The sequence below is a fragment of the Diceros bicornis genome, chromosome 19 (genome assembly GCF_020826845.1).
Source record: "Diceros bicornis minor isolate mBicDic1 chromosome 19, mDicBic1.mat.cur, whole genome shotgun sequence".
NCBI classification, from domain to species: domain Eukaryota; kingdom Metazoa; phylum Chordata; class Mammalia; order Perissodactyla; family Rhinocerotidae; genus Diceros; species Diceros bicornis.
The window spans coordinates 4,441,812-4,462,940 of record NC_080758.1 but is presented as its reverse complement, the minus strand read 5'-3'; the positions used below and the strand labels follow the sequence as shown (position 1 = coordinate 4,462,940).

The following is a 21,129-nucleotide window of genomic DNA, read 5'->3' as shown; positions in this document are numbered from 1 at the left end:
CACAGGACCTATTACCTTCGCAATTCACGTTTAGCCTTTAAAGAGAACTACCCCTTTAAAGAAAAAAAACACCCTTGATGAATGCAAATTGACATTAACTGGAGTTTAAAAAAACCATCAGGGTTTTTAAATATGATTATAATCAGTGAGAATAGTGGAGCAGAGTCAAATCATTATTGATCTCACTGGTGGGGGTGGGAGGGAAGAACTGCTGTGAATTAATCAGAAAAGGAGATTTTCTGTAAAGCCTGTCCAACTGTGACTCCTCCGCCCTGGGACCCCCGAGATGCGGACATTTGGTTAACTCTTTCAGGACCCTCCCCCAGGAGCTACAGTCATATCGAAGGGGGAGATCTCTAGGCAGGGATTATATTTGCGATTTTGAGGAATGGTGGAAAGGCAGTGAATGGGGCGAGATTTGGAGTCAGACTAGTTTCAACTCGGCAAGTACATTCAGCATATTTATTGAGCACCTGCTGTATGCTACTCAGTGTTTCAGGTGCTGGAAAAACTGAAGAGCATGACAGACCAGGTCCCCCACTCGTGGAGTGACGTTCCAGCTGAGGGAAGATGGGCCACAAATCACAAACAAATAACACAACGACACAGTGATGATGATGAAGGTGGTGCCAATAACAGGAATAACAGCCCCACATTTGTGGAGCACTGTACACACAGCCGGGTCCTGAGTGTGGTGCTTGTGAGGTCAACTCACTGAACTCCCTCAACCGCCCCTGCAGGAAGGGCTGGGGTTCCTCTCTTTGCACAGATGAGGACACTGAGGCCAGAGAGGGAGGGGCCTCCCGCAGGTCACTCGGCCTCTGCGTGGAGGTGAGGTTTTCTCTATGACTCACAGGTACAGGACTCGCCGTCTGTCGATTTCCACCCCACCGGGTGTGTGGCAATGGCTGCTGAACCAGCTCCCCAGGTGGCCGCGTGCCTCCCAAAGCCACCATTTGGGCCAAGGGTCCCCACCCAGCGTTTGCCTTTGGGCCCCTCCTACAGGGGAAGTTTGAGCAGCAAGGACACAGGCGGCCTCACCAGAACTAAGGGGGACTCAGTCGCCTCTGTTTCCACACTGGACAATAGGAGAGCCCACAACACCACCAGCAAACAAACAACCCCAGTCTCACCAGGAAATAGCCCCAAATTTAAATGCTACCAAAGCCAAGGCTTTCAAAAATGATAATTTTAGAGGAAGAAGAGCAAACGAGTAGCCATCTGTGCCTCTGCCCCGTCCAGAGCAGGTCCAATTCCATGAACACGGAACACCAGGTGGCCCTCTGGGGACTGCGGTTGGGTGCAAGTTTCATCTGTCAGACCTAAGCCACTCCTCTGCCTTGACCCAAACACATGGCAGGAATCAGGCAGAGACCTTGAGGAATTCTTTCAGGTTCTTCCCAATTTTCCTGAGGATCAAAACTGACAGGTGTGCTCATTGTGTGTCCACCGTTGACGAGTTCATCCCTCTCTCTGGAAGTGCCTGTGTGTGTGTGTGTGTGTGTGTGTGTGTGTGTGTATCCAACACCTCCTCCAGCCTACCCCCACCTTCTGGAAAAGAATAAAAGAGAAAACAACCCAGACGAACCCCCCATTGTCACTGCTTTCCTTACCTCTGGTCACTTTGGTTCCACTGTGGGCTTTTGGGTTCCTTCCTGAGAACTGCTCCCGCCATTAGACTTTTCACCCACAGGAATCCCTTTTCTCTCTACCAGCAGTGTCCAGGACCTGCCTCCGTTTCCTTGTTCTACTGAGGTTTCCTTCCTGGCAAACTCTGCCCCCTGCCCTGAGGGGTCTCCCCACTCCGCCTATTCATGTCTCCCGTGATGGGTGATGTAATTCGTGTTTCTGGAGCGAGGATAACCTGGAGCTGCTACATGAGACCAAGTTCACCATAGTCTTTACCCGAACCAAAACATTACTGGAAAAGTAAATTACCTTTATTTTCCTTGAAAATAGGTGATATGAACTGCATTAAAATCCTCGCTGAGAAAATACACCCAGAACCTATAATGGGAGGAGAGATGTTACCGATAAAAAAATAAAGAACCATAGGGCACATTTCCACACTGAGACCTATTTTAAATCTTACTGTTTACCCCATACTGTTTCAGTGACTCCCATCTCCTCTCCCTGAGTTTGTTGGCAGGTGGGCATAGCCGTCTCTCCCTCGGAAGACCTTCATGGTGATGTAGCACACGTCTAATTCTCTTCCAGCAAGCACAAGGTAGCAGGGTAGGGCCATTTTCAATGAGAAAAATGGGTGGCCTTGGGTTCTCATATATGGCGGAGAAATATTTCTGAGGTAAATAGACTAACAATTTTTTAAATAGAAGTTTTGAAGGCTGTTTTTGCACAGTGGGGTTAAGATTGTCTTGAACTGACAGGAAAGATATAGGATTCTGATTTTTCAGCCTGACCATCCGTCAATCTTTTACTTTCCATATTGTGTCCTCCTGTGTCCATTTGAACTCCTTGTGAATTTATTCCTCCTGCTGGACCTGTCGGAGATCCCTCCAGAATCAAGATGTTTTCATGAAGTGGCTGTACCTTGTTCTGACGATGTGTAACCATGCGATGAACACCAAAGTGAGGATATCTGTCTGCCTCCAGCCCGTCCAGCTGGCCGCTGGACCGCACATTCTGTTTGTCCCTCTGCTTTCTTCTCTCTCCTCTCCACGTGCAGAAGGGGAAATGAATGCACACACATCTTCCTGGGCTGCTTGATTTGTCCCTACAGGGTGCCCTGCCCTTGAGGGCTGAGTCCTCTCCTCCGGATGGGGGCCTTCCTAAGAGCCTTGTGCCCTCAGAAGAACAGGAAAGAGCTGTTTCTGCTGGAAAAAAGTCAACGCTTGCCCTTTTCTGAAGTACATGCCATTGACAAGTTTAGCAATAAAAGCCAAAGTTTCCCTCTTTTTCCCTTCCGGCTTAAAAAGAGAAGAAAAGGGGTTTATTCTTTTCCTCTCCCCTCCCCCCTCGCTTTAAAATTCTTGAGGGAGAAGTTATGAGCATAACAAAACTCTCATCTAGAAAATGTGTCCGAACCTGCAGTTGCTGGAGTGTGGCCGCGCATTCAGGCGTCTAGAATGCTTTTCTACATAATGGGCCTTTTCAGCGCATTATCTACCTCCTGCCACTGATGCTCTTCTCATCCTCCCCCCTCCCCACCCCGCAGTTATCAGAGGCTAGCCAAGGTCTCTCACCCAGAAAAAAACCTTCATGATAATGAACTGTGCTCCATGGTCTTGCCTAGCGGGTATGGGTTAGGGGACCATTTGGGGAGGAAAATGGATAGCCTTGGGTCTGTGTATACATGGGAGTGGGAGAAATAATTATGAGATCATAGAGACTAATAATTTTTCAAAATAGACTTCTTGAAGGTTGTTTTTTCATGGTGGTGGTGAAAAATTCTTAAAAACAGTAGAAGGGCTGCAGGATGCTGGTTCTTTCTCTCGACACCTGTGTTTGCTTTGCCTTTTGCCTGTGGGTTTGACTTCTGGGTGTTTTGGAGCCCCTATGGGTTTTTTCTTCATCAAGATTATGGAGATGTCTTTATCAATAATAATTACTCATCCCAAATCCATCCAGACCCCACAGCCATCCCTGGATTCACAGCGTACAGGGCCTGGAGCCCAGCCTAGCATCTTCGATCAGGCTTTGCTGACAACCAGTCCCCAGCCAGTTCCCCCTTTTCCCTGCACCCTAAGGCAAGATGGCCAAAGTCAGCAAAGGAAAATACAGGGCACCTGGTTAAAGCTGAATTTCAGCTAAACAATGAGTAGATATTTTTTAGCATAAGTATGCCCCAAACATTGCATAAGACATACTTAGGCTAAAAATAATTCATTGTTGACTTGAAATTCAAATTTCAGGCATCCACATTTTACCTGGCAACCCCTCCTTAAGGCCCTCAGACCACATTTCTGGCATGTTTGAAAAGGTACCCTGAATTTCCTTTGAAATCGGATTTCACTTCGATCCCAATTAGTTCTGGGGTTCCTGCTCATCCCTGTCCAGTCTGCCTGGGGCCCTTCTTCCAATTGGGTTGATTCTGGGCTGTCTGTTATTCAAACTCTTAAGTGATTACTTCTCAAGAGGGGTGGGAGGCTGGTTCTGGTCACCTGGGCCCTGGGACCCGCCAATTTCCCCTATAATTGGTCCGTTTTGATCTCTCTCTCTCTGTCTCTTCACTTCTCTTTGTGTCTCTGCTAGTCTTTTCCTTCTGGGTTGCTTGGCACAAATAAGGGGTTTCCTTCTCAGGGCCTGAGGCCTCTCTGTGGGGTAGCTCGACCAGAGGAGAGGTAGGTGGAAGGAGGTGGGGGTCCTCCAGGGCATTCACCCACTGTTTCACCAATAACGGAAGGCCACTTTCACTTTCTTTTCAAAGCTAAACTATGGAAAGAAAGGGGTTAATTTTCTCTTCTCTTTGAAATTCATGAGGGCGAAAGCATCAAAGCGGTACCACTCTGCTCAGAAAATACACTCAGAAGCTGTAATCAGTGGAGCTGTGATCTTATGTACAAGGTGTATTTCTACTCTAAAACCTATTTTAAATTTTATTATCTACCTCATGCTATTTCATCTCCTCTCATCCTCTCCCCTTCGTATTTATTAGAGGCTGGCTATGGATTTCTGTCCCTGAGAGAACTTTCATAATAATGAAGTGTACTTGGCAGTTGCTCATGGTGAATACAGGATTGGAGGATATTCTGCAAGGAAAATGGATAGCCTTGTTTTCCTCTGTAGAAGAGAAATATTTGAGGTAAAATAGACTAATAATTTCTCAAAATAGAAGTTTTGAAGGTTGCTTTTGCATAGAGAAGTTCAAAATTCCTTGAAGTGATAGAAAGCACGTGGGATATTATAATTATTATTATTTCCCTCCCTGGCAGGCTGCCGTCGGTTTTCTCTTTCCGTGTACCAGCACCCTTCAAGCCCACTTCGCATTTTTCTTCTGCTTTCTCCACACTGACTTTTTCTCGACTTTCATGAGAGGTCTGCGTGAGAAAGCCTCCCAGGACCTGCTCTTGGTGCCTTCCAGCTCTCTTTCTTTGATGGATGTTCACGCAATTTTCTCATTATTTTTCTGACAGCATTCACAGAAACAGTGTAAACTACTTTATTTCAAAGCCATTATGTTAGTTTACTCCATGATAATTTAAGCTGTGTATTCTTTTTCTGATTTGAATTTAGTAATAACATATTTTTAAAGATAATTCAAAAAGATTTCCTCAATAAATTTTCGATGACAACTGCTTAAGGTTCAGTTTTTTTCCCCTCTTTTAATCTCTTTTTATTGGACCGTAGTTTTATATACTTGATTTAGTTATCATTTCTTTCTGCACACATTTGACACAGACCCTGTGACTTCTCTTGGGAGAAAATTTCAGAGAGGTAATCTCATCGACCTAACTGTCTTTCATTCAAGAAAATTCAAGAAAGCAAGCAGACAGCTGTGTGTAAGGTGCACCAATGCCCCAACCTGACCCCTGCCCGAGACCACCACCAGGGAGGATTCCAGGAACTGCTTGAAGGCAAGAGTTTCTGAAGATTGTCTTCTCTCCCTCTAGCAAGGTTTGCATATTTTAAATTCTGCTCTTTCCACAACCTCTTTAGCTTCTGTATGTCATTTGTGCAGAATTGTGTATCTGCCTCAAGATGCATCTCCTGCTTCTTTCTCCACTCTTTCTTCGGGTGGAATTTTCTGGGTGCATGATGTTGTTTATACTCTTTTCCAGACAAGAGTTAAGGGGCACCTCTCATTTTCTGTCAGATCATGAATTTCTTTTCCTATATGTCTTTAGAATTGCAAAACAGACTCTTTTGGTGGATGGTGGAGTAGAAATTTTCAGGAAAGGTATAAAGATTTTTTAAATGCCTCAAAGTGTGGACTTTCTAAATGGTTCTAATATGTCAACTGCTGTTCTAAAAAAAATCCAGAAATCAGATTTGTTAATTTGGTAGGATTAAAAATTATTTCTGGGGAAGTATTCTTTCTTTTTTATTCTCTCTCTTTCCTTAATGTTGCATTGATGGTCCTACCTGTATTTTCAAGTAAGCTTTTGGTTGTGTGTGTAACTGAACTTTCAAATTTCCGGTGCGTTTTAACCAGACTGATTAAATTTAGAGGAAGATAAAGGGTGCTGATCTGAATCTAGCAGATAGTTTCTGAAGTGAAAAAAGTCCTGTAATTCAAGTTTCACATCATAAAAGACAGGATTTCTAAAGCCAGTGTGCAGACAAAAGAGTGACTTCATCGAATTCTGTAAGAACTTGGTTCCTCTCTTCCTATTATTCCTCTTCTCCCCTTTGTTACGCGTCTCAGCTTCCGAGTTACTCATCGCCTTGAAGTTCAAGTCTCTGAGGTCTCTTCCTAGCAGGGCAGAGCCAACTCTTGATATTTTATTCCCTGCTTTGGTCTGGAGGAACTCATGAGCATCCTCCTTTATTTTCTATCTGGATCCACAGAAACCACGCAGAGGCTTTTGCTCAAAACTCACTACACGAGTCGCGTTGCTTCAGGATTACGGTTACAGAAGCGCTCTTTCTTTTGAGGTAGAAATCTTGAGAAAAGACGAAGCCCAGTTGAAAGTATTTCAATTACGGCATAGTCTACCCAGTCAAGTTTCTTTTATTGTGAAGAAAACGGCACTTATGAAATAAGCCAGAAAGCATCCACTCGAGTAAATTTTGGTGTGAAAGTTTTTAAAGAGTGTTTTGGGGCCGCATTTATTCTTTTTCCTTTATTTCAGTCCTCTTGCTCCTAAATAGTATCTAAGAGATGCTATTGAATTCTGTACGTGTACAAGATCTGACGTCACTGAAATACTTTAAACTGGCTCTCCCACTAATGCTGTTTAGAAGGAATATCTGAGTGGGAGAAAGTTCTCAGCTTTCCAAGCACTTGCCTTTCCTCCAGAAAGCAAAGAGAACTTTGGTGGCAGGTGTTCTGAGGTGAGGAAAAAAAAGCACCGGAGTATCACACGGGATAGAGTATCTAAACATGCTATGAAAACAGAAAAGTGTTCCCTCATCCCCTTTTCCTGGCTTTCTTGTCAAATTAAGTTTTACTAGTCTATACTTTAGGTTTGAGGAAAGAGCTAGATTCTCCCTGAACATTGATCTTTTCCCAGAGACTGGACTCAGAATGTTTTCTTTCCTAGATTGATTGGAAAACCAAAATTGATGAGACCAATTCCAATATTTTCTTTCTTGTCTTTGTTTCCCATTTGAAATTAGTCCATTTTTTCCCTTATCAGGATTAATGAAGGAGAAAAGGGAAGATCTTTCTTCCCAGCTATTATCATTGAAATGGATCAATTTCGTCTTTTTAAGGATGCAAATCCTGAGGAAAAATGAACTCTCTCAAATACCTCAATCATATTTCGAGAAATAGACTGTTTTTTACAGACTCATTTAGTAATGAAAAACATTGAAAATAATAATTCAAAGAGTAGATACTGTTGATTTCAATATTGATATTATTGATTTCAAATGGTATTTTCAATAGTTGTATTTTTTCCCTTTCACCTCATGTCCATATTTGCTCTCTAAATTTTAGGTACATACTTAGGGTCTGGGCACAAACTTTTAACTTAAGGGTTGATTTAAACATGACTTTCTACTAAACATCTTTCAGAGAAAAAAAAATTCTCTGAGAGGGAAATCTTAAATTGATTGCCTTTCATCAAAGAAATAGCAAAGAAATGGGTACCACTAAGAAAAGTCATCTCTGAAATAAAATGTGTGGTGATTCTGAAATAAAATATTAAGAGACAAACTTTCAGAAAATTGCATTAGGAGAGAGAAATACTCTGGCATGTCGTGAGATTTTGATATATGTATTTTTCAGTCCCTCTGATGGGTCCTTCGACTGTGTTCTCTCTCAAGAACCGGGTTGAGACTTCTTCATCATATCAGTTCTCCTTGGAAGGTTTTGTGAGGGGACATGTTAGTGATTTCTCAGGCCGGTCACTTCCGACTCTCCAGCCAGATTAGGTGTCCTTGTAGTCTGATTCATAACCCATCTCTTTTGTGACATTTACCACAATACCAATCATTGTACAGTTATATCCTCATTTTCTTCTCGTCAGCTACATGTATACTACATCAACTAGGTAGAATTGAGCTTCTTACAGCATTGACAATAAACCTTTATTTAATTCCAGGGTGAGGAGGGCACTTCTATTCTTTCTCCTTGTCTCATTTACTTTCTTTCTCACCAGAATCTCTTCTTTTGAATTCTGTACATAACTAAGCTTTTAAGTGACTGAAATATTTTAACTGGATTTTTTTTTTTCACTCACACAGTTTAGAGAAAATTCCTCTGGGGATAACATTATCAAAGCAGCTGTCTTTCATTGAAAAAATAGAAAGGTAAAGAGAACATCTCTGACAGGTACTTTCTGAGATAAAAGGTTTACCTGATCATGTTGAGAGGTAGACTGGCTAAACGTTATGTGAGGATGGTGATGTAATTCTCTGAAGTTAAGTGGATTAGAATTTTTTTTTTCTTTTTAGCCTTCAAATTTCTGTAGTTGGCCATGAGTGGACTGGGAGAAGTGGGGCTGGGGAGGCTAACTTGGTGTTGCTCATACCCTGCTCTCTCTGTCACAAATCACCTCATAATGTTTTCCTAAGAGAAACAAAATGGCAGCCTGAACTCCAGGGTTCCTCATCCATGAACTCCCTCCCTGCTCCTCTGACTAGAGCTAATGGCTCTGCACCATTATTTTTCCTGTCAGAATTAATGGGGAGATATTCTTTTCCTAAAGCCATTAGTTAAGTAATATTGCTTACAGAATTGCTGAGACAGGATAGCACCTCCTTCTCCAGGATGTAAATCTTAAGAAATGATGAGGCAATTGCTTAAACACATCAATTATATTCCAAAGCCTGAACTTTTTTCTCTACAATTTTCATTTAGAGTTAAAAGTTTGAAAGTAATGATCCGTAAAGTAGGTTCTCTTGATTCAATTTTGGCACTAAATAATTCAAATAATGTTAGCAATTTTTTGTTCTTCACTTAGTTTTTCTTCTTCCCCACAATTTGTCCTCTCTTTATTCAGGGTGCATTCACTTATTGTCTGAGCATGATTAAAGTTTCAACTTACCAAAAGATTTTAAGCATACTTGCCCATTAAATATGTTTTTTTTTGGAGAAAATGGTAAGTGAAGTGTTCTCAAACTGATTGCCTTTCATCAAAGAAAGAGAAGAGAAATGCGAACCATAGAGAAAAGTGGTTTCTGAAAAAAGAGATTGGAAAATGATTACTCAGTAGAGTAATTTCAAAAAAATTAGGATAGTACAGAAATACTCCAGATTTGGTTAGAGATGGAAAAATTATATTTTTCTCTTCCTTTCTTGAGTCTCTCAACTTTTCTCTGGCTGAGAAGCTACACGTTTGTTACGAGGGTGTGAGGACCCACCTCCCTCTGTCAGCGGTGTGCTCTGACTGGACTGACTTGACCCTGGGCTTCACATGAGCGTGCTCGGGCACATTTTGGGCTTTTCCTCATTATTTTCAGTCTGAATTTTAGAGCCAACGTCGTTATTTGTCTCTTATCTTTCTTTCAAACTAATAAAGCAATACCAAGCCTGTGGCAACAAAGAAAGCAACACCGACATATCCAAGGAGAGCTTAACAAGTCCCAGCCTCACGGCCCCCTGAGGCTGCCAGAATTAGGTTGCTGTCCCTTCCACACCTTTCTCCATGTAAATGCAAATATGGACAGACACTTTATTCTGTTGTTGTTGTTTTACACAAATAGATCATACCATATGTAGTAAGCTGCAACTCTTTTCTTCTTACATATCGTATATATAACTAGGCCTATATTATACATAGATAGATTGTTTCAATAATGCCATATAATCTCACAGGATAGCTGTACCATAACTGATTTATTCAACCCTTCCCCTATGGATGGACGTTCCTCTTGATTCTTATTGTTTTTGCTGCCACAATTATTGCTGCAGTAAACGTTCTTGCTCAATTTCCCAAAGAGTAATTGCTGGATCCACGCATGTTTTATAATTACATATTTCATTTTTTAAGATACTACCAAATTACCTTCAGAAACAGGTTTACTCTTTGGTAAATAGTTTTTTTTTTTGTGAGGAAGATCAGCCCTGAGCTAACATCCATGCTAATCCTCCTCTTTTTGCTGAGGAAGACTGGCCCTGAGCTAACATCTATTGCCAATCCTTCTCCTTTTTTTCCCCCCTTTTTTTCCCCAAAGCCCCAGTAGATAGTTGTATGTCACAGCTGCACATCCTTCTAGTTGCTGTATGTGGGACGCGGCCTCAGCATGGCCGGAGAAGTGGTGTGTCAGTGTGCACCCGGGATCCGAACCCGGGCCGCCAGTAGTGGAGCGCGCGCACTTAACCGCTAAGCCATGGTGCCGGTCCCTGTAAATAGTTTTTTAACAGTATTTTTTAAAAGAACTTTTGCTTCAGCAAAAGAGCAAAGCCTGAGCGAAGCCTGAAGTCTTGCCCTCACGCTGGGCACACTCACACACAGTTAGCTTCTTAACTAACAAGGGTCACAAGTGGCCTCTCCTCAGCCACATTCAGGCCACAGGTATGTTGGTTAGCACAGTGCTGTTGTTTGAAAATTAATTTGTTATCAGTGTCTAAAAACACATGGAATCTGGGGCCGGCCCGGTGGCATAGTGGTTAAGTTCACAGCCTCCGCTTTGGTGGGCTGGGGTTCACAGATTCGGATTCCGGGCCAGGACCTACACACCACTCATCGGGCCATGCTGTGGCAGTGTCCCCCCCACACAAAAATAGAGGAATATTGTCATGGATGGTAGCTCAGGGACAATCTTCTTCACTAAGAAACAAAACAAAACAAAACACATGGAATCCAGATTTCTCTTGGAAAACTGGACCCTTGGTCCTTGGCGGTCTCAGTCGACAGGAGCTGAGGGTCAGCCGTGCCCTTGAGCCCGGATGTGCCCTCCATTCACCACAGGCAACTTTCCTCATTTAGGTTATTTGTCTGGTTATTTGTTGCATTTCCGTTTGTGATTCTTGGTTTAAACCAGGGTTTCTCGACTGCAGACCTGCTGTCCTTAGGAGCTGGGTCGCTCTGGGAGGTGGGCCGGCCTGTGCACTGCAGGGCGCTGAGCAGCATCCCCGGCCCACACTTCCCACCCCTGCCAAGTCAGGACAACCACAAAGTCCGCAGACATCACCCCCGGCTTGAGAACCACTGATTTAAACAGATCCACAAAACCCGTTTTCCTCTGCAGATTTTGCGATAAACTTTTCCGAGCAAAAAGTGCTTGAGCTGTGTTCGTGATTTCTCGTGAGCCTCCGTTTCTCTTTATGAAGGAACATTGTTGAATTCTGTACACGACCAAGCTTTAAAATCACAGAAATGTTTCAAACCAGCCCCATTCACAGCGTTTGGAGAAAATATCTGAGAGGAGAAAGTGATCAAAACACTCTCCTTTCATCTCGGGAAGAGAACTGTAGAGAGGGCCGTGATTACAGGTGGTTTCTGCAGTAAAAGCTTTACCTAATTACACACACATAAAAGGGACAATTTCTAAAGACCGTATGAAGAGGCTTGGACAAATCCCCCGAATAGAGGTGGCTGTCGCCTTTGTTTTCTCCGTTCTCTTCAGCGGTTTCCTTTGTGAGCTCCTCCCGGCCTCGGCGGCCCTCTCGCTCCCTGTTCTCACACAGCTCTCCTCAGCCGCCTTCCAGAGCGTCGGGAAGAATCTGGAAGGTTGAGGAGGGGGTCTCCAGGGCTCCTCTCCCCCTCTGCCGTCTCTCTCCTTCTCTGACAGGAGCTAATGACTTTCCTACATCTCTTCCCATTAGAATTAATAGAGAAGTATTAATTCTTTCCCTACAGCTATTAGTTGAGTCATAGTGCTCTGAAATTGCTGCAACAGAATAATTTCTCCTTCATTCTAGGATGTAAATCTTGAGGAAAGATGAGAAGCCGCTGCGAGTATATCAATTACGTCCCAGGGAAGAGACCCGCATAGACAATTTCCATTTAGCAACTAGAAACTTCGAAAATAATGATACATAAGGTAGATTTGCTAGGGTCAGTCTCGGCATTGAATGCTTCAAACGGCATTTCCTTTATCATCTTTTTCCTGACGTGATTTCATAAGCCTGTTTTTGCTCTGTATTTTAGGGTCACGCTCTTGTTCTGTGGGCACGATAAAACTTTTAACGGAAAGTGAGATTTTAGACACCGCTTTGCCCTAACGTGGTTCAGGTGAAGAATTTCTGTGCGGGAAGAGTTCCTGCCTTGCTTGCCTTTCATCAAAGAAATAGAAAAGAGATGAAAACCACTCAGAAAAGTGGTTTCTGAAATAAAAGATTTGTTGTGATTACTTAGAGGCAAACTTGCAAAAGACTGCATTAGGATAGTGCAGAAGTCCCTTAAAGAGGCTGTACTTGATAAATGTGGTTCCTGGTCCTCTCGCGAGTCCCTCTCTGCCTGTGGAACTCAAGTCTGAGGCTGCTCCTCCTCGCTCACCGCCCACCGCCTTCTGATCATTTTCTCATTAGGATCGATATCCCCTTGCCTCTGCCTGAGAGAAAGAAAGCCTCTTTCTTCCTTCATTTTTAGCCACATATTTATTCTTCTATAGAGGCTTTATAAACAAAAATAGTCATAGGATTGTGTAAAGAAATGAATTCACTTGCAAAAAATTTTAGTACAATGTCTGGCATGAAATAGAGACTTAAAAAATATTGGTTGAATAATTACATGAATGAATGATTCAGACTCAGTAGAGAGAAAACCAGCCAAAACGGTGCCATGTGGGAGCGATTTTACAGTATGTGAGGTTTTACTCTTTTCACCTATATAGGTATTGGTGGGGTCAGGGCCCCGTTTTGCCATCTCATAGCACCTTCTACTTTTTCCTTCATAGTATTTACTACACATGCTTGGTGAAATTTTTTGTGTGATTATTTGCTGACTGAATTTCTCCCCCATTAGACTGTAATTTCCATGAGGGCGTGTCTGCCTCTTTTGCCACTGAATAAATTGCCTATGTTCAGCACAGCGTATTGGCTGTGCTCAGTACTCAATAAATATGGGCTCAATAATGTGGGCTCTCCACTGCTGGTGGCCCGGATTCGGACCCCAGGTGTGCACCGACATACCGCTTGTCAGGCCATGCTGTGGCAGCATCCCACATAAAGTGGAGGAAGATGGGCATGGATGCTAGCTCAGGGCCGGTCTTCCTCAGCAACAAGAGGAGGATTGGCAACGGATGTTAGCTCAGGACTAATCTTCCTCACACACACACAAAAAAGCACTAAAAAATAGGGACTCAAAAAAATGGACTTGGGCTGGCCCAGTGGCATAGTGGTTAAGTTCGCCTGCTTCGCTTCGGCGGCCTGGGGTTCACAGGTTCGGATCCCAGGCACAGACCTATGTGTCACTTGTCAAGCCATGCTGTGGCAGGCGTCCCATATATAAAGTGGAGGAAGATGGGCACGGATGTTAGCCCAGGGCCAGTCTTCCTCAGCAAAAAGAGGAAGATTGGCAATGGATGTTAGCTCAGGGCTGATCTTCCTCACCAAAAAAAAACAAAAAACTTAAAACAAAAAAAACACCAGTATTTCTAAAAAAAAAATGGACTCAACAAATATTTGAATAAATGAGCAAATAACTGCCCACATAGTGATTACTTTTAGAGTTCTGCCCAGTGTCCCTGAAGGAATTGCAAATTTTAATTGCTAGCACATTATGCATCCTTCAATGGCAGGGATGCTTCTAAACAGTTTCGTCTCTGATCAATTAATAGTCTAGGAGATGTGTCCTGCATTCCTGTTTACACTTATAGCTTGCTTAGAAGGCCAATGTGGTAGACTCATTTTTACCCTCTCCTTATAAATCAGAGTCTTTGGACTCCAAATTAATGGAGTTTTTGGTGTATGGTGGCAACCAAACGAAATGTATCCAATTACTTAGATTTTCGGATAATGATATTTGAGTAATATGTCTATTAGCATTTTAATAAGGCCTGGGAATCAGACAGTCGGGAGAAGATACGGCATTAAAAATGTCCACGGTTATGTTGGAAGTTTCATCATATTGTTTCTTCCCTCCATTTTCTTTCTAATTATTTTACAGTTTCCTATAGCCTTTTCAAGATGGCTAAATTTAAATTTGCTGCAACACTTTCAGCAGTCTCTCTCTAAATGTGGTTTGGCAATTATTTCTGAGGGAAATTATTAAAAACGCAGGCTTTAATCAGAGAGAGAACAGAACAGCACACAGAGCTGTGATGAGAGATGGTTTCTCTAATAAGATTCACATAATTGCGTAAGAGCAGTCAAATTTCTGAAGATTGCATTAAGACGGCGGAATCGTAATTTCTGAAGAGGTAGGAAGTGATTCATACAGTGATGCTAAAACCTAAACAAGCTCACATTCTGTGCTTTAACATTCGGCCAGGGCACGACTTACATTTTGAAAAGGCCCATTCATTTAAAAGCAAGTTAGCATCCTTCTTCAATAATCCAAATTAGTTTAACACACTTCAGTGACATTATTTGGGAATTTTTCACAATTATTAAAGATAACTCACTTTTCTCTGTAGACTGTAGGTCAAAAGCAAATTAAATCAATGGATTTTCTTGCCTGGCTTTCTCTGATGAGTCAGAAGTTATTGGTCAAATGCGCACATGGCCTTTCGTTAAGTTTAAAAACCCAAACAACCTGCTGAGAAGACATTTGGCCAATCTGATTATTTTCTCTATACTAATTGGTTTTACTTCTTCATTGAATTGAATGAATTGCCTGGTTGTTTTGTCACCGTGGGGACACAGCTTAATCCACTTAGAGCGAGGCGCCTGTGCTTGGTAAACTCCAAGGCTCTGGAAACGTTTATCATCGTTATTATCTTTTGGTGATTTTTCATGGGTGAGAATGAAAACAGATCTTGAATCCATCCATTTTCTCCATTTCTACGTCCACTGCCCTAGCCAAGCCATCTCATCTGTCCCCAGATGACCCTGGTAGCCTTGTAACTGGTCTTCCCACCTCTACTCCCTCTGCCCCCAATTTCATCTCCAGATAGTAGCAACAATCATCTTTAAAAGATGTAGACGCCCTGCTGAAAACACTGGCTTCTTCACATGAATGCAGAATAAAATCTAAACCCCTTCCCACGGGTGCCTGCGCCCTACTGGGCCGGAGCCCCTGTTGGCTTCCTGACTTTCATTCTGCCGCCTGCCCCCTGCTCACCACCCTCTTTCCACGCTGGCCGCCACAGGTTCCTTAATCCCCCCAAGCTCTTCCCGCCTCAGGGCCTCTGCACCTGTTCCTCCTTTGTCTGGATTGGCCTTTGTGGGCAGGTTCTTTCTCATCCAGAAGATCTCATTTCAGGTGTCACCTTCAGAGAAACCTTCCTCAATTGTGTACAACAGTTACCCCCCACTACTCACTGTAATGTGCCCCTATTGTTACTTTCTGGAATACCCCTGTTTATCCTTATGCTCTGGAATACCCTCATTTATCTTTACTCTGTGATCAATATGTTTATTTCCTTCCTGACCCCCGTCACAACCTGACATCATCTTATCTACCAGTTTTCTCATCTTTCTTTCTCTTCTCCATTGGAGCAAAAGCTCTTGAGGGCCAGATCACTTGTGTCTTGTTCTTCTCCAATTCCTCAGGGTCGAGCATGGTGCCTGGTTCTTTGACATATTTGTTGAGCAAATGAATAGAATACCAAAAGCCTGGCTCTGTGTCATTAGACAATCCCAACATGCAGGTGCTAAAGTGAACATTCTATTAATGGAAAAATCATTGCTTCTTTTCCCAAACCGTTACACTTTTCGATAGATTTTCGAAGTTCCTTTGCTCAGGATTAGTGCACTTGATGATCTAGTAACCTACCCTGAGATCTAAGAGTAGGTCTGTTCTTTCCGTTCAAGATGGAGGACAGAACACATTCATTTACCTCCACTTCCCTCTAGAAACCCAGGGAAAGCTAGTAGAGGAGTATGTTTGTAATGCACAGGTCCGCAAGGACAAAATGACTGGAGAAGAAATGATGCCCTCATTTTGGAGGCTGGAGTGCAGAGGTGGAGTGGCAACTGCTTCAGCAGACCCTCAAGAACTTAATCCTGATTTAACAGTGGGTAAAGCACTAAAAACGCAGAAATTCATGCTGTCAGGTGGGGCTGAAAACAGGAAGATTGCTTGAAAGACTAAGCAGCAGTCAAACCCTTCATATCTCCTACTTCTCAGAGCATGGTCATTTCCCTCGCTCTCTTCCCGCAGAATACGAGGGGCTGAGTCTCCAGAGAGTGTCCAAAATGCTGGGGGACACCAGGCACGGTTAGTTCAGCAGGGAGTGAGGGGCCTATAGTGAAGACAGAGGGTTCAACCCAACCGTTAACACTGCATATTGAGCCCCCAACTCTCGACCTCTATTTTAACTCCAGAATGTTGGCAGCCTGGCTTATACTTTCCTGGTAGGAGACCAGAGGACTCCTTGTGTAGAAGGCAGTCAGTCCATGTGGAGACCTGAAGAGAATTACTTCAGGATTTCCCACTTGAACAGGGCAACCAGATCACCCTGCAGGGTGGCCCCTGGTTGACAAATTGCACTTGTGAAGAGTGCTCAGCCAATGTTTTAGTGCCTATTGCTTAAACATGGGCAGGTAGATAAGATTGCTGGATAGCTCAGGAAAGCCTTTACATGAAAGAGAAAGATAAAAACAAACAGCAACAAAGGAACTTAGAAGGAAGAGAGACTATGTAGGGAGAAGCAGACATCAGCAATAACAACAGTAACAGCAGATCATTATTCATATTGCCAGAGATGTAAGAGAAGGTGTTAGAGCTATGAAATAATAACAAGATGCTATAAAGAAGGAATAATAAATAATAATGGGCTCTTAGAAATTAAAAACATGATAGCAGAAATGGAAAGATACCATTTTGAATATAAAGTTGAAGAAATTCCCCCAAAAGTAAACTAAAATGAAAAGGAATAGAAAATAGGAGAGAAAAGATAAGAAAAACAGGAGATCAGGCTAGCAGGTCCAATAAGCTAATAAGAGCAGTTCTAGAAAGATAGAACAGACAAAATATAAGGAAAAGAAATAACCTATTTTTCCAAAACTGAAGGACATGATTCAGATTGAAAGGGCCCATCGAGTGCTCAGACAATGAATGAAAACAGACCCTGGACCTTGGTGACAGTGGACCAAGGAGGAGTCTAGGAGCTTCTAGAGAAAGACAAAAAGATTGCACTCAAAGGATCATGAATCATAAATCATGTTGGCTCCAGACTTCTCAACAACTAGAACTCAATGGAGCCACATCTTCAATTCTGAAGGAAAATGAATTCCAATTCAGAATATTATACCCAGACAAGTGGTCAATTAAAATCTAAACAATTTTATTTCATACACCCTTTCTCCTGAAGCTACCAGAGGCTTTGTGTTAGGAAAACAAGAGAGTCAACCAAGGAAAAAGAAGTGTGGGAGTCTGGGAACCAAGAAGGTGAAGAGAATTGCCAGGATGGGGTGGAGGGAGATCCAGGGGCACAGCCACGCATTGGGCCAGGGAGCAGGGCAGAAAGTTTCAAGAGAGATATTTCTAAGGAAATGAGGCAAACTGGGAAAGAGGTTGGAGGATGATTTTAGTAGTAAGTCCGTAGAAAACTAAGCAAAAGATAAAAACAAAGTAATTATTAATTCCAAGGAAAACAGTGTTGGCAAAAAAGACAATGTAATCATAGTATACTACACGGCTCAGTGGCAAAAAGCATGTTCCTGAACATAATAATGTAAACATCGAATATTCTAAACAAACTTATGACATCATAGTTATATAACTGTTGAGAGGACAGAGGGGTGGGCAGTGTGCGTATGTGTGGGGGCGATAAAGGTTGTGGATGAGAGGAGCTCATCCTCAACCCTCCTCTCCGCTCATGGGAAGTCACAAGCTATCCTCCAAACTGAAAACAAGAAATCAAATAGTAGTGCTGTAAGCATGTTATTAGGAGTGAAGGAGATAAATATTAAAAGAATCTAAAGTGGGAAGAGATGCGTGTGTGGGCAGGTGTTGCTGTTTTTCTTCATAAGCAGAAAGGTTTGACTTTTACAACGCTGTGCATACATAACATTAATCGAAATAAAAGCAGATTTAAAAGTGGGTCTAAGGCTTTTCTCTGGTGACACAGCCCTTCTAGAATGTTTTTCTGATCTCATCCCATGGTAAGATCTACCGTCTCTGAAATTCTTTGGTCCTTTTGACCTGTATCCTAGGCCAATATAATAAAATGGAGGAGAGAGTAAGAATGAGGGACGAGGGAATGGCAGCTGTTCCCATGAAAGGGGGATGCTGTTTTGTGGATATTGTCAAGGGCACAACTTTGCTGCCCCTCTCCCCACACAAATCACAGCAATAACCACCCCCAAACAGCAGCAAAACAAAAACCAACCTCCCCTCCTGCTGCCCGCTGCTCTGATGGAGACTAAGACACCATAAGAGATATAGAGGGAAATTTCTACTCTCAGTTCCTCGTTGTATGGCCAGAGAATTCAAGCCAATCTAAAATGAACCTAAACAAATGTGGCCAGGAAGATGACTCTGATGAACAAGAGCCACATGAAATATTTTTTAAGTATATTTCATTTAGGGATTTTTCTGCCTTGGGAATTGGTTTTGCCATTTCTTTCCTTAGCAGAAGTGGAGACCTTTTATTTGACTGTGTGAATTGATTCAAGGTAAATTGAGTTTTCGTACACACCATGTGAGATGAGGGTTAATGAGCTCAGAACTGGTCATGAAGACACAGATAAACGCCTAGGAAATTACTATTTGTTGAGTTCATAATTTCAGGTGTATATAAATGTGCCTCCCCCCTTTTAGGTCTAAATCTGCAAGGGGAGCCATCTTATGCCATCTCAGAATTGTCTCCTCGTTGTGGAAACGGAGAGGAGAAGGATGACGGCGGAAAAACCTCAGGAAAGTTCTCTCCTAGAGCAACTTCAAGGACTGTCGGCGAAACAAATGAAGTAACCGTGAAGGTGGGAATTATGACTCTGAGCTGTCCCTGCCTGTCTGTTGTCTAGATTTATGCCTCTCCTTTTCTTCTTGTTTGTGTCCAGTGTGGCAGAACTTGCTCGGACCACCTACTGAAATTTCCCGGCACGGAAAGCCCATTAGGCAAACAAATACCTCCAAACATTCTGTGCTGAAAGAATAGGCAACTCCGGCTGTGAAACCATTGGAACGATCTGATGGATTATTAAAAATCCTAAGTTATTAATTCATACCTGAATAGAATAGAGATGCTGCCATGCTGTAGATGTCACTGTGACATGACCTCACTGCCAGGTAGATTGGGGGACTGCATGTCAAAAACTATGAAAATGCTAATCCAGACCACATTTTGAAAAATGCTAATCTGGAAAAACTTAAATGCACGGTACTGTAAAATAGCATATCCACCTCAGGAGCATTGGCAGCCTTTAAAATTGGATGCCCAGGACTGGTTGGAAAATTGAGTGGTTTGGTCTTGCACAAAGCCAGGTAAAAATACATGGCAATCTCAGTAACCTATTTTGTGTCAACAGGAAATTTTACTCAAGTTAATGCATCAATTAGTTATTAATGGAAACTGATTGAGAACATCATATTGAAGTTCACGCTAGGTAAAGAATCATTATGACCTCAAGACCTTGTTTTCACTGAGGATCACATTTATGACCACAAGTTTTTTTGTACCAATTAACCTTTTTACCCCTCTTTTATTTTCCTTTGCACTTTGTTGCAGGATATTTCTCCATCTGCTGGTGAGCACGGTGACTGTCATCCTCAGAACACTGCTGTTGGGTCAGGATTGTCTCTGCAGTCCGACTCCTCCATGGCAGTGGCTAACGAGAGCCTTCTAGTCCATGGCAAAGTTCTCAACGTGAGAATGCTTGAGACTCAGCTACTGCCCTCCCAGGAGCAAGTCTCAATAGATCCCAAACCATGCATTTTCTCAGATGATCAAGAGCCTTCTTCTTTGGAGTCCAAAGGAACCCCTCCCCATTATGACGTTGCTACCTCTGCAGCTGCCACTTGTACTTCTCTGGGGGCAAGAGCAGGTGACACAACTCTGGGAATTCACAATGCAGAGCGACGAGACCATGGCAGGGCTGCAGGGGAGACTCTGACACAGAGCTCTCCAGAGAAAAAAGCTAGAGCAGAGGGCATATTACCATCACTCTTGCCAGGGAAACCTTCATCTGGCCAAAGAATTTCAGGTTCGGTTCCCTTGGGGTCAACTGGAAAAACTCATCTTGCAATACCAGCTTCAGGACCAGGTTCAACTAGTTCACATCAAGAGGAAGGGAAGCACAAGACATTTTTTCCTTCCAGGGGGCAATATGAGTGTGCAGAAGTGGTTGTCCCCTGCCCTCTTGGAGGAAATGACAGTGGGAAATGTCAAGTATCTGGATTAATCACTCTGAAGGATTGTGTGGTTTCTTCTAACCGAGGGCAACACACAGAACTCCCTGAAGCCCCTTTGAAAACCATCAAGAAGAGGAGTTTGGAAGGAATGAGAAAGCAAACTCGAGTGGAGTTCAGCGACACCAGCAGTGATGACGAAGACCGATTAGTGATAGAAATATGAAGCTTCCAGAGAAGGATGGCGTCTATGGTCCAAGACTGCTGATGCTTCACGGGTAAATGTCGTCAAGCTGGCAGGAGAACTGAACTCTATCCATGAAGCACCTGCAGATTAGAAAAGCCATTTTGGGTTCTTTCCAAGATATCCCCAACCAACTCTGAACCCCCAACTTAGCCTCACCATTCCCCAGATCCCTTGGGGCACACTCCTCTGGTGATCACGTGGTGCCAGGCAGGGCAAAGGTGGCAAGGAAGCAAAGTCTAAGAATGCTCAACACACAATGACTGTGGCTTGACTCCCAGCCATATCCTCTGCATCACTTCCCTACTGTCTCATGTGGTGAAATGGCATTAACCAAGAGAGCCACAATCGACACATTTATGAACAAGTGAACCCCACAGAGCCAAGGTGATGGACTTCCTCCATTAGTAAGCTGAGGGTTTCTTTCAAAGGTGGTGAGCATACTTGGGATAATTGGGGTAACTTGCAAAGGAGATG

At 43.0% G+C, this 21,129-nt stretch overlaps 1 protein-coding gene across 1 annotated transcript in view; it reads left to right on the top strand.

The window, feature by feature from the left end:
• ZNF831 (zinc finger protein 831) overlaps positions 1 to 20,634 on the top strand; it is a 70,233-nt gene extending 49,599 nt beyond the window's left edge. The window contains exons 4-5 of the mRNA XM_058562388.1: positions 18,882 to 19,039; positions 19,789 to 20,634. Of these exons, the coding sequence (XP_058418371.1) occupies positions 18,882 to 19,039; positions 19,789 to 20,634 (1,004 nt within the window). The remainder of the gene's footprint in view (positions 1 to 18,881; positions 19,040 to 19,788) is intronic.
• The last annotated feature ends 495 nt before the right edge of the window (positions 20,635 to 21,129 follow it).